The sequence below is a fragment of the Andrena cerasifolii genome, chromosome 1, assembly GCF_050908995.1.
Source record: "Andrena cerasifolii isolate SP2316 chromosome 1, iyAndCera1_principal, whole genome shotgun sequence".
NCBI lineage: Eukaryota > Metazoa > Arthropoda > Insecta > Hymenoptera > Andrenidae > Andrena > Andrena cerasifolii.
In genome coordinates this window covers 27,269,446-27,283,737 of record NC_135118.1, presented here as the reverse complement: position 1 = coordinate 27,283,737, position 14,292 = coordinate 27,269,446, and the positions used below count along the sequence as shown (strand labels likewise).

Sequence of the window (14,292 nt, the reverse complement as noted above, 5' to 3'; positions counted from 1 at the left end):
GGCAGCCTTTTGAAGAAGGCGAAGCGTCCTGATTTGAGTCTGAAACAGGTTTTGCTGCAAAATCGGGAAAACTTCTTTAAATAAAAAAAGAACGGTAACAGATACGGCAATAAATCTACTACCATCGATAGCCACATTCATATAGATTAAGAATCTATTTTCCTGTTTGTGTTTCGGATAAACCTTACAGTACTTTTCGTCAACGCCAGGACCACCCGATTATTTTTCAACGCTCTTTTCGTATCTGCCATATTTTTTTTTCACCGTCACACAAAAATTCAGAACAATAGTTCAAGATACAATAAAACAGCCTGCCAAACCTCGAATTAATTTGTCGAACCGTTTTTGTAGAAAAAATTCGCAAAGAATTACCTGTTTTTCGGCCCAACAAGGCGCAAAACCCTCTTATTAACTCGCCCCAAGCAAAGATTCCCAAACATTCTAACAATATTTCAATGTTTTCCAAAAAAAACATGAACACAAAACTGCGCGAAAACTAGACTTCCGCAGGATGAAATTCCCAGGGCGTGGAGACACGCCGATGTTACTGAAACTATTAACACTAGTTTTACTAAAAGTATGAACAGCAAAATATGCGCAACTAGGGGAACTCGAGTGATATTGAGATTCTAGAGGCGACCGGTTCTTCGATCTCAATTTTACGAAGCATTGGATTTACGGAATGATTGAAAATGGAGATCAGAGGCAGCCCTAGTAACTTGTTCCCGCAAAAAACGTCGGGAAAGATCGTTCCCCCTGAGCGAGGTGCGCAGCTTCGATCATCTTACCTGTATATGGGATGGTGCATCAGGTATATCTTATTCTCGTCCATCCACTGGTGCTGCTTCTTCTGCGAGGACAAATAACGAGTCTTTAATCCTCGATGCATAGGTTGCTCTCGCGCGACAGGATAATGGCTAGGTGTGTTCGGGTTGCAGAGGGTAAAAGGGTGGTGGGAAGTAGGTATTTGTTAACGCTTGACGGCGGATAGTTCGACTATATTACTTCATAATTTCATTCATAAATTCTAAATTATTTTCAAGAAATTAAATATTTTCAAGAAATTTTTTCTTAAATTAATTTTTCAAGAAGTAACACTAGTAACAAATCACCCAAGTAGTTTAGTATTTGGAATAAGTTCCGCGCCACGTGAGCCACCGGCGGCCCACGATATTCATCGTCACCGAAACCTTCATTCAAAAAAGAAAGGTATGTATTTATTTGTAAATTCAATGTCGAAATCAAAATAGAGAAAACGGTGAAATTATAAGGAATATAACAGAATTATTACTTTCCTGTAACTCAACATCGCAATCTACTTTTCTCAAAACTTTTTACACATTTACCAAATTATCTGAATTTCCACCGTGACACGGAACGTGTCAAAAATGGGATGGATGTAATTCTGATTTGATATTATTTTGTGATATTATTTTTGCAATCAACATTAGTTAGGGGTGGTTATATGTTTGCAGGACATGCTTTTAAAACATACTGTTTGTGAAGGAGGGGTTCGTGCAATGTTGACGCGACTGCATTCAGTTTGTTTATGCCTAAATAGTTTTATGAGTATCGTGTGCATCGTGGGTGACACGTGATTCGTTCTGTATGAGCGCGTACACGGTGTGGCGGTTATCCAAGATCATTTTACACTGCGGATCATTTAACTTGTGAAAGGTAGGCAGTGGAGTGCGAGCCAAAAAATCGTTGTGCACGTGATGTGTCTAGTAGTTTTGGATGAGTGGCGACTCTCGTGAATCACTCGAGTAACTTCAAGTACATAAGTACTTAATACTAGGCACTCAAGTATTTGAGTGATTCGATATTTGAGTACTGGTAGGGTAATACTGGGAGAGTTGCCGCACCTTACGCAAAACTGTCACCGTGTCGAAAGTTTGCAATGAAAATTCTCTCCAAGGATATATATTATTAGTTTAACATCTTGCGCTACCACTAGCATTAAAGAAAATAAAAATTTTAATATTTGTCACCCTTAAGAGATTGAAACTGAAAACATCCCTTTTGTAGGAGAGATGCCGCACATGCAGGAGTGGTGCCGCATTTCGAAAAACGTTTAATTTTCCATTTGAACTTGTTAATTTTAACTTTATATTTTAAAAAAAAATCGTAAAAGCAAAGTAAAATGAAAATTAAAAAAATTCTGAAACTTTGTGAATATGTAGGGGATTTCCTCCTGATTACAACGCAATTTTTGTTTGCTGCCCAAATTCACACGAAGGGGGTGAAATTAACCCCCGAAAATTCGGCTATTTTCCGATTTTGTGTTATAACTCGCAAACTATAAGAGATAGAAAAAAAGTTTCCAGACAAAAGTTACTTCTTTTAATTCGATCTATCATTTGGCAAAAAATTATTTTACAGTTCACGAGTTACAACAGAAAATCGGAAAATAACTGGATTTTCAGGGGTCAATTACATTCCCTTAGAGTGAATTTGGGCAGCAATCTTTCAAAGTAATAATGGAAACGCGATCTCGCTTATTAATCTAACCTAAACTAACAGCCTAAAGCAAATAAAAGCGACAGTGCTGTATTTTCTTACGAAACACCCTGAAATACCGAAGTTGCGGCGTCTCTCCCGCAATTACCCTATTCAGTATTCTCTACTGGAATACTAGTACGAAATATCCTACTACTCAGTATTCCATACACAACAGCTGAATACTCATAATTAGAGTACTCATTACTTGGTTCTCAATCGTCTGGCCTAAGATATTCAAGTATTCCGAAGTGGATACTCAAACAGTCAATATTCTGTGTTCAAAAAACACTCAATATGCATTTCTTATTCAAGTACTCAATATATCCCATACTACATTACTAACCAGTACTCAACTGCTACTCAAAGATACAGGACATTCAGTATTCAATATCAAGTACCTGGAACTCAATCTTCAATACTAAACACCCACTTAAAACTCAGGATCCATCCTCATTCTAAACAACCCTTGCAATTCATCCAGCTACAAAATAAAACATAAAAGAAAAACCAGCCACTGGTAATAATTTGCACGCGGTACCCAGCCAACGACAAAATTCAAAAGCTATCGCAACTCAAGCAAATTTTAACAAAATCCTGATTCCTGATTCAAACGTGAGTCCGACTTACCTTCTTCTTTCGAAGGGTGACTTTCAGCCCGTCCACCGACACCTCTAGCGTCACTTTCTTCTTTTTGATCCCTTTGGCCTTGAACTCGTACTGCGGACAGAAATAAGAGAGCGACGTTAACGACGCCAACTGCCCGCCAGGCAGCTATCCATGCTTAATTAGAGATTACGCGAACTCACGCGGATTCTTCGCATCGCCGCCACGATCTCCACTCGGCTGGTCGGTCGAGGAACCTCCATAGAGCCGATGAACTACAGGGAAAAAGAGAATTATGAAGCGGCTCCTTCGTATGCACGGGGCGTGAGTCATTCCGCCGTGTTACTGGTCGCCGAGTAATTTCCCTAATTGCTTTAGCGGCTTATTACTCTGATTCGCGATCATACGTGCGCTGGAACTCGATTATCGTGGAAATTATTTTCGAACGCAGTCGGTGGAGGCTGACTGTCTACAGCTTCATTTTTCTTTTCTGCGAGGACTTCAAGCGAGCTCCAATAGAGGTTTACGAGAACATTTTTCAAAAGAAAATATTCTCTATGGAACGTGCACAGTATATGTCTCGGTACAGTTCTGGTTGAAAGAAAGTTCAAACTGTGAATAATAGCAGAAATGAGGTACTTCTATTAAAAAGAATTATATTTCTGAATTTATATTCCATAGAGTGGGAGGTTGCTAGAAATTGCTAGTGATATTAATATAACAGTCCCTCTCATTGGACTATATATATTTTTGGTTCTCGGGGTATGATGTTTTTCCTGAGCGGTAATGTGGTATTTGCGTTTTTTGCTGTCTTTTGTAAATAATGGGGTCTTCCCGTAAGATATATAAACAAATAAATAAATAATAGTTAAAGCCTAAAATTATGTATAAAAGTATAAGTTTGGAACTTTATTTCCACCACCACTGTACGTCTACTTTGAAATAACGTAATTTCGATGTAAACAGGTTTGAATAGTGTTCCTGATTTCTCGATATTCTTTGCTTCTCGAGAAATCAGAAATCACATCATACTTCTCGAGAATTCTCGAGAAATTGAAAAGAATATTACAAAATTTATATTTTTCGAAAGAATTATAATTTTTATAAGAAGCCTGTAAATCATACGGAATTAATGATCCTGATCAACATTTCTACGAAACATTCAAAATTTCCTGCCTAATATGTTGAAATAATATAATTAATAACATTTAACACACACACACGGGGCACTTGTTATAACATACCAACATTCAGAGTATGTTTAAACACCGGCAATAAATATATTCCAAGTAAACACATATCGGAAGACTCGTGAATGTTGAAAATTGCCTATTTCCACTTCTATCTTTATAAACATGCTTCCATGTAAAAGCCAAGAAATATTTAAACATTACAATTGACGCTTTGCAATGTATATAGGCATTAACAACCACAGAATGTTTAAACATCCAGAAAATAACAAAATTGACGAGGAATGAGGGTCGGATACAAAGCCGAATTCTTAAAAATCACTTATATCTCGATGTATATTAATTATTATTAGCAACAATTTGCACTGAGTAAAAAGAGAGATGTTTTGAAGATCCTGTACCATGCCAGTATTAGCTAGGAAGATTATTTTATCGGAAAATCAATTTTTCGCGAAATTATTATTCAGCATTTGGAATTCTTTCTAGTTTACATACGTGGTCCCTCTGATCTGTTTGACCAGTCTGATCTATCTGGTCTACCTGGTCTTTCTGGTCTATCTGGTCTATCTGGTCTTTCTGGTCTTTCTGGTCTGTTTGGTCTATCTGGTCTTTCTGGGCTCTCTGGTCTATGTGGTCTATGCGGTCTATCTGGTCTATCTGGCTTATCTGGTCTATCCGGTCTATTTGGTCTATTTGGTCTCTCTGGTCTTTCTGGTCTCTCTGGTCTCTCTGGTCTTTCTGGTCTTTCTGGTCTTTCTGGTCTAAGTGGTCTGCCTGGGCTGGACATTGAAAGAAGACATTGAAAGAAGAGATCCAAAGAAGACATTGAAAGAAGAAATCCACAGAAGACATTGAAAGAAGAAATCCACAGAAGACATTGAAAGGAGAGATCCGAAGAAGACGTTGAAAGAAGAGATCCAAAGACATTGAAAGGAGAGATCCACAGAAGACATTGAAAGAAGAGATCCAAAGAAGACATTCGAAGAAGATTCAGCGTTTAGTTGTAAGAAAAGATGTAAAACTGCCAACTAATCATTGAATTTTAGCTTACTTTGCTCGTCATTTCTGTTTCTATTCTAGAAACAAATGACCAGTCGTGAAATCGGTACCGATGGGTCAGCTCCGTCCTCGGGTTACTGGTCCAAAGAGAACAGTTTCGGTCTGAGGGGGTGTACGGAGTCGCTCGGAGCGACAGGAATCGCTTTGGGAGCGCCGAAAGCTCTCCTTCTTCGACTGGGACACCAGGGTGGTAGGAGATGCACCATCGACTACCGATTTCACGGTATATCCATGTTTCCTTCTTGCTGAATCTCGCGTAATATAGCGAATGGTTAGCAGTTCCCTAGTCTACTATTTTAATTCCATCTATCTCTTTGGTTTATTGCTTTCCGGTTTTGTAAAGGGAGATCGATGGATTCTTGGAACTCTGGGATCTCTGGGAACTTTGATTCACTGGCAGCAACCTCCTCGTGGTGGGACTTGGAAACCGGTGATAACCGAAAACAATGGCTGCGAACTTTGTTCAAATTTCGTAGAATATAAGAATCTGTACATGTAACTTGAATTGTTTCAATAAATTCATTGCAAGTAATATAACCCCTTACTTTCCTTCTGTGTGAAATAAAAACATATTTGAAGAGTTGTTCGATCTTTCTTAATCTTCAATATAACGTTAAGATAGAAGGATAGGTGGAACTTAGAATATTTCAGTAAAGTGTTGGAGCAGATGAGGTTTTAAACAAATTTCGAAGTCCTCTCTGCTTCAATACCCTGCTAAAACATTCCAAGTACCAATTCCTTGATGAGATGTTCCAAGTTTTATCTGATTTTAATATAAAATATCAAAACGAGTGGAAGTTAGAGAATTTTGTTGGAATGTAATACCAATTAGAAATGTTGTTAGTAAGGTGTAGAAGGATAGGTGGAGCTTAGAATATTTCAATGAGGTGTCGGGGAATTTCAAAGTCCCATCTGTTCCAACACCTCACCGAAATATTCCAAGTTCCACCTACCCTTCTATCTTACTGAAATATTCCAAGTCGTATATCTCAGCGACATTTTCCAAGTTTCTCACATTCTGATACCTCAATGTCAAACAGCATAAAACCTGGAATACCTCACCACGCCATTGGAGCTTCGAATATTTCAGCTAAGTGTCAGAACAGACTGAACTTAGAAAATTATCCAAGTTCCACCTGTTCCAGCGCTTCCATATTTCAAATTCTATCTACTTTGTCAGCAATGAAGAATCCCATCGAGTGATACTTCAAACATTTATTTCTCAATATAAAGCTACACAATCCTTAAAACATTTCATTAACAATAAGATAGGAAACTAGGATCAACAAACAGACTTTCATAGTCCATAAATAAAATACCATCTCGCAGGATTTCGTATTTCGTTTTTTTGTTTGAAGAATAGCTAGACTTTATATACAAAGTAATACTTTCGTCGAGTTCTGCATCGTTTTAGATCCACGCGACAATATCGATCGCGCGAATCGCTCGAGAAATCCGATCGCATTACACCTTTGTCAGTTCCCCGACTAGTACATCGCGTCGATTGCGTGGGAGATCGACCACGTGTGCAACGAGTCGGTCGAACACGTGGCCAGGTCATCGTTTCAATGGGAAAATTCTAAATACGGCTCCTATAGCCGTGGACGTGCTCAGTATTCGCGTACGATAGATTTGTTTCCCTTGAATCTCGCTCAGCCACCGATCCCACGATTGTTTCTCTTCTCTTAATTCCCCGCGGTCCTTTCAAGGCGCTTATTCTTCTTCTTCCTGCAGCGTCTTTGAAACGCTCAAACTCGATCAGGGTGAAAAAGTTTACAAAGTCGAATAGTTTCATTTACACTTTAATATTAGTGGTCGAAAGAAAGCTGAAACTAATTTTCTTACAAAGCTGCATAACTAACATAGTACTGGGCTGCGAATATTATGTTAACTTGGGTCTTCTTAGACCCAAGCGTAACACGACCAAGTTTAATATCGAATAGTAATAGAGGAATCCTCAGCATTCGTGAACACGAATGACTCTAATAAAAAGAAAGCTGTTTAAAATTCGTATAGTAGGGTAGTCACTGCGGGTCGAAATTGACCCAGGTACACTCCGTTTGTTCACTTGAACTGCCCACTGTCCGAGTGTTCAATTTATACCTATCTATGGGATATCAATTTTAAAATATAGAATCCTTCCCTTATTTTTGTTAACGTTAAGTTTAAATTTTCTTTTGACCACTACTGTATCTCGAAGCAACGTGGTACGAAGAATAGACATTCACTGATTAACTTCTCCGGAATGAGACCCAACGGAGAGGCCAAGAATTCCTCATTTAAGGGAAGGTTCCGGTCTAGAGCCCCAAAAAATAGATGATCTTTAGGAATTAATTAAAGGAAAACTACTATATATAATTTAATGAGACTTTTTGCATTGTATTAAGGATATCTTAAGCTACAGAAATATATTTTTTGTTTTATAATTGATCATTGCAGATGGCACTGGGAAGTCGTTAAAGTCAAGGCGTCAAGAAATTCATCCAAATCGGTGGGACCTGTATCTCCAAAAGTTATTATCCGATTCGACTGAAACTTTTTTTATTTTGAAGAATATATTTCTGGCTAGGGGGGGAAACCAGAAAACAAATGACATTTTTTTAGAAAATAACGACAGTTGAAGTTTGAAATCACCTTCTCACTATATTCTTCGTCCTTTCAATACCTTTGAAAATTATAAATTTTCAATTTTTGTATTTTTTTCTGGTATTCCCCCTAGCCAGAAGTATATTCTTCAAAACAAAAAAAAGTTTCAGTCGAATCGGATAATAACTTTTGGAAATACAGGTCCCACCGTTTTGAGAACACTGTTTCGAGAAAAACGCGTTTAAAGTTTTAAAAACTTCGTGAATTTTACGTATTTCAATAAATCCCTTTAAACACGTATTCCTAAAAGGTTGAACATTCGAAAAATGAAATAAAAAAAATCGACTTTTAGACCGGAACCTCCCCTTAAGGGATCGTCGTTAAGAATTCCTTCTCTTCTCCATTTTGAAATGGACGCCACAGGGTAGCACAGAAATACAAGGTGCGCGGTCGAAGCGTGACCAATTTGCTCGAAAGAAAAGCGACGCCGACGTCCGCCGCCCCTGCCAAGACGATCATCCGCGGCTAAAATTATTGTGACTTTACTGGGGCGAAAAATTTCTTCCGCGAACTGGGCCGCGCCGAGAAAATGTATTTTGATACGCGGGATCGGCGGTATCGTCGCTCGCCACACAAAACCAGGTCAATTTGCCCAAGCTTTTGCCTAATTTCTGTGCTCCTCAAATTTTCCGCAATTACGATACATACCTACGTTTATTTTTGGGAATTTTCATATTCAATTCGTGTACAGTGGAGTCTCTGTAAACCACGTTTCGTTACATCCTATGCACCAAACACTGCTGCCTTTGATTGCTTATTGGTATAAGCCCTTTAACCCTTTCAGAGCTGAGATTGAAACACTCAACGTACACCGCGTGCGGAATTGATCTAGGTGTATTTGTTAAGCACACTGGCTGACCGCCTATAGGCGTTCCCCGCACAGGGTGAACGTACACATGGGTTCGCCGCAGTGGGAGGGTTAAGCAAATAGGAATTTCAGAGTATGACAAGATTCAATGTGGTAGGAAAGTTTATTTTGAGACGTGGGCGGAGGGAATTGTGTTGGGGTCTAAGTGGACCCTGCATTTGCAATTTGAATATTAATTTGAAGATTCTAAAGAGTATTAAGAGTAGCTTTGCTTTTTCAAATTTCGTTTAATCCTAGTTCCCCATAATTTTTAACAAAACTAACTTAACCAACATCACTGTAGATCGGCAGTACGACATTATTGATCTACCAAATTAGCATGAACTTCGCTAAAATTACACTGAATCGGATCTGAACGCGAATAGAAGCTAGTTAGAATCGAAGCTGCTACTGGTATCGAATTAGAACCGAACTGGTATTGATCTGAAACGGACTCAAGCAACTGCCACAAATGCACCTCAGACTCCAGAAATAAATAGATGGGGGTAAAATAACAAAAGGTGTAAAACGTTCATAAAGATAATCCTGCAAATAAACCTCTATAAACACAGAATCGCCTATAGACTACATACAAAGACACCAAAAGAAACTGTAGCATCCATAGCTCTCCAATAAACGAAATAAACCCTGACTACATCCAGTGGGAAATTTAGATTTTGAATACAAACAAAAAAGGTTAAGGAAACCCCTATTGCGATATTCAATTTTATTACAAAAAAAGACAGTTGCCTTGTATTCTTCGTAACTTCAACTATTTTCTTCTTCTATTTTACTTTGAACAATGAATTAATTTTTTTTAATAAAAAAAGTTTAGTGGGCCACCGGTGGCCCAAGTGTCACAGTTCAGCCTAGTAAAATTCAAGCTGGGGATCCAGTTTAAGTAGAAGATGCCCGCTGCGAGTAAAATTCAAAGGGAATCCAAGAAATAATCGGCGTTTCAGTAGCCAGAGGCGCCAGACAGGGGATAATCCCCCGGTGCGCGAGCAAAGCTGAACGTCCTCGAGGAATGCGCGCGCACCGCCAATAAGCCGGCGAGCGTTGCGCCTCGCGGAGTGACCGCTTTACGGAGACGCTTTACGAGCTTGGACGGCGCCCGTACAAAAAGCTTTAACCTTTCCGAGAAACGTACACCGCTGAAATAAACACGTGCCACCATGACGTCACGGTTCCCTCCTTGCTGGCGTCGGGACCAAAAATATCTGCTGTCGTTGTCGCGATTGTTGCATCCAACACCTCGGCGCGGCTCCCTCTTCGTCATTGCTATCGGCGGCGATAAAGTATAGGCAGTTCAAGTAACTTGATAGCTATAGGAGGCTATAGAATGAACTATAAAAAGTGATTGCGACTTAAATAGATATCGATTTTAAGGGAAATTCAGACGAGGACATATCTCCGAGTTGTTACTTGCTGTTGGTGTAATGTGAAAAGGGATTTCAATGGAATATACTAACTTTGTTATGGCAGTTGGATATTTTTACGAATTTGGAATCTGTTGTTCGTTGAATCTTGGGTAACGTGGAGCCTGAGTTAGTCTGAGTCTTGGATTATTCTGTTAGAAGAACAGGAGTCTATGTTTACCACGCAATAGCGAAGGGAAACGGAGTTTCCCTCTTTAAGAGGTTATTCGTTATAAGCTACCTACGCTGCGTTCCATATAAGAGCGTACCAACGCAACGCCCCCACCGATTTGCGACCAATACGCGCAGCTCCCACGGATCTGACACGCGTGATTGGTCGTAGCTCTTTCGCGATTGGTCGTAGCTCTCTGCCTGCCGGTTTGCTACCAATCAACAGTGCATCCCCGCGCGAAACGAGTATGCTCTAATGTGGAACGCAGTGTCATTGCGATGCTTCGATACTAGATCGTCTGTCAGACTTCGAAAGTAGACACAGTTAACTTTAAAGAAGAGCTCGTTATTTCTTGTGGGCCCTGTGATGCCAGATCGGGGACGGGTTCCCTCGTGAATTTCCCCCACCTCGCGCATACTACGCCGGAGCAGCGTGTCCGTGAGCTCGGCGCTTCGGAGTTCAACTCACGGACACCCAGCTCCGGCGTAGTGTGCGCGAGGTGGGGGAAATTCTCGAGGGAACCCGTCCTCGATCTGGCATCATAGTGTGGGCCTAGATTAAGTAATTAGAGTGCTTTAAACGACTGAGACCCAATATCTGTTTAAACAGAAGTCGATTAAACAGATTTCCTCAATTCTAGCTTGATAACAGTAATGAAAATGTTACTGCAGAAATTGTGTATTTTCTTTATCTTCAGTTCACTAAGTAGTTTTTCAGGCATCAAATGAACCACGTTCTATAAACAGAACTGCCTTATTCCCAGCGACGCAACGATACACTTTTCAGTTCCCTAGAAACCCTCGCGATTTTACGCGCCATTCGAGCGGCTCAAATTGTACAGTAAACTGTCCTGTCGTTGGTCAGATGTGTGGAGACAGTGATTCCTATGATTCAGTTTTTAGTATCTACGATAGGAAATGACTTGGCAGCGAAGAATTGAACACACTTGAGGACCGATTAGCGTTAACTATTTTCACCCACCCTAAAAAGCAACCTACACGTGTTACTTATTATTATTATTAATACATAATACTTCTTGAAGAAACTAAGAATTTTATTATAACAAAGTGAGATTCTGCCTAAAAAAATACACCCCGCATTCTTCGTGAGCTCAGGCTATTCTCCTTTTAAGACTTAAGAAAATAAAGAAAGCTTACTTGTAATTAGTTAATTTCTTTAGTTATTAAATATACTCCAAAAGATCATTACATCTGATATAAAAGTATCTAAAGTAAAAAGAATAGCGAAAGAGTAAGAAAATATAAAAGTTATTTTTAATTTCGATTCAGGGAAGAGATTTCAAGCTGGCTGGTTCCATCACTGTTCACCTGGGTTTGCAAGCAGAGTATCATTATCACCGTAAATCATCGGAATGATTAACAGCGCCAGCCTTGGTAGCCGTTGGACAACACTTGATGAATAACCAAGTGACCAGGCGTCGAAACCTACAGTTTCCATTGTTTTGTATACCACGATCTACGAACGTAAGCCAGAGATCCGTTGGACAGCGATGTTATGGCTTCCATCCCGTCCCCAGCGGCCCCCAGTAACCGTGAAGTCGTATTTTCAAAGCTGAGCCCCTCGCTGGCTGACTGTTCACCGCTGTAACTCCATTCGAAACACAGAGGGGTCCTGGAGACCCGGTCCCTTAGAAGTTACGCTCTTCCGATACGGTAAACTCGGTTTACAGCCTCCGGAATGTGTTTTCCCGGAAGTGACTGAAAATGGGAAGGATCGTTCGCGCGTGACTGATCCGCGCTTTGTTCTCCCAAGAGAAGGAGCGATGATCACCTGGCGTGAATAATAGAGATGGAATGGGAGTCGGGTCTTGATCAGTTTTCTCACCTGAGGCTTGTAATTACCGATTTCACGAGTAATTACGGGGATTGAAGCTGAGAGATGATAAAGTAGGAACTTGGATACTGGAGATGCTGAGATGGAAGGTTTGTTGATAGGGTGGTCGTTGCAAGTGGTTTGTAGAAGTGGGAGGTAGATACCAGTAGAAGAAATTTATGAAGGACTAGCTTTACTAGGTTTCGCCCGAAATTTAGATACTGATTTTATAAAAAAATAATTTTTTTTTTAGTTTTTTTCTGTGAAAATAGTCACATTTGTCTGGGTTAGTCAGACACAGTGACTGGAGGCACATTTCGTGATTCCAGAGTTTATTGTTCGAAAGTTATTAGGCGACAGGCAAACGCACAAACGTATGGAAGCTTTCTGCTTTATATATTAAGATTTGGAAAGCTATCGTGGATTGAATTATGATTCGAAAGTGGGAAGATTGCACATAAGTAGGCGTGGATGAGGTACAGCCCAAAAGAAAGGTTTCAGAAATGGTGCATAGGATCCGGACGCTTAAAACTGCGCAGGAACTGGGATCTAGATCTAGGGTTGCCAACCGTACTATGATATATAGCAATGTACTATATTTTTGTCTATCAAAATGTTATTTTTAAGAGATTAAGTAAAAGCTATTGTGCAAATTTTAAGATTAAATTTCCAACGTTTCGGTCAGTATTGCGACCATTATTAAGGAAAGAATTAAATCAGGAAGAAAACTGCGTCTGCTTTTATAAATTTGGCTCGTGTTAAACGTGCGAACGTACGAGTCGGTTGGAGAGAGAAGGAGTCTAAAAACGGACGCAGTTTTCTTCCTGATTTAATTCTTTCTTTGATGATGGTCGCAATACCGACCGAAACGTTGGAAATTTAATCTTAAAATTTGCACAATAGCTTTTATTTAATCTCTTAAAAAGTAGACCGAACCGGTGCGCCGATAACATTTACTTTTAAGTTCTAAAAATTCTTTAAAGTCGAAATTCTAAATCATTTTATTTTTTACTTGTGTACTATATACTGGTAGAAAAAGATGTACTACGCAAAAATACTATATTTCCCATACATCGATAAAATTCTACAATTTTTACTTATTTCTTTATTTTATAGCAACAGCAAAACTCTAATTTGCGAAATTAAACTTTAACAGAGAGGGTGTTTTCTATAACGAATATGAAGTGGCGGGAAGAGAGAAACAGAGCCAGTCTATCTCTCATAAAAAATGTTAATTTGGAATTTCAGTGCAGTCAAACCTTCAACATATTTGTTAAAGACAATCAATTAATTAATAATGCAAAGTGCACAAATAATATACATTTAAAAAATAAGATGTTTTAATGTAGTTTTATTTTGTGCCACTTTCCTCTGAAAAGTACTATATTTTTTCATGATGTACTATATTTCTTACACATTTGGCCGTAAAGTACTAGTTTTTCCCGAAAAAAAGTTGGCAACCCTATCTACATTCCATTCCGTATAAGAGCGGACCTACGCCGCTACCGGTTTGCGACCGATCTGCGCAGCTCCCACGCGTCTGGCACACGCGATTGGTCGTATCACTTTTGCGATTGGTCGTAGCTCCTTCCCTGCCGGTTTCCCACCAATCAACAGTATATCCCTGCGCGGAACGAGTGCGCTCTAAAGTGGAATGCAGTGTAGATCTGCAAACCGATGGTCTGAGATCTGTGGTAGGATGGCGTGTAGAGTTCGGTGATCTAAGATCTGGGGTCCAAGGTCCCGGGTTTGACACTTGAGGCCCAAGACCCAAAAACTTGATACTTGATATCCAAGGCCCAAGGTTTCATTTCTAGAGTCCAAGGCTTGACACCTGGAGTCTACGGTCCACGATTGATACCTGGGTCCTAGTACTGGGCCCTATATAATTAGTAGCCGTTTGTATCGCATCCTACGGGTCTAAAGTGGTTTATATCCTGTCCGAGGAATCTGAAATGATCCGTATCTAGCCCTGCGTGCTGCAATGGAGATTTCTATCAGATCCCACAGGTCCAAGGTAGT

General features: G+C 39.7%; 1 protein-coding gene across 5 annotated transcripts in view; it reads right to left on the bottom strand.

The window, feature by feature from the left end:
- Positions 1–14,292, bottom strand: part of LOC143373733 (carboxyl-terminal PDZ ligand of neuronal nitric oxide synthase protein) — a 55,650-nt gene that overhangs the window by 28,600 nt on the left and 12,758 nt on the right. For 4 of the 5 annotated variants that reach the window (XR_013086525.1, XM_076821243.1, XM_076821261.1 and 1 more), the window contains exons 3-6: positions 4,836–5,069; positions 3,309–3,380; positions 3,130–3,219; positions 789–850 (exon numbers count right to left, since the gene is read on the bottom strand). Coding sequence is in view for 4 of the 5 variants with exons in the window: in XM_076821243.1 (XP_076677358.1) it covers positions 789–850; positions 3,130–3,219; positions 3,309–3,380; positions 4,836–5,069 (458 nt within the window). In the remaining variant the exon portion in view is untranslated. The remainder of the gene's footprint in view (positions 1–788; positions 851–3,129; positions 3,220–3,308; positions 3,381–4,835; positions 5,070–14,292) is intronic. The other variant, XM_076821252.1, reaches the window with a different exon arrangement.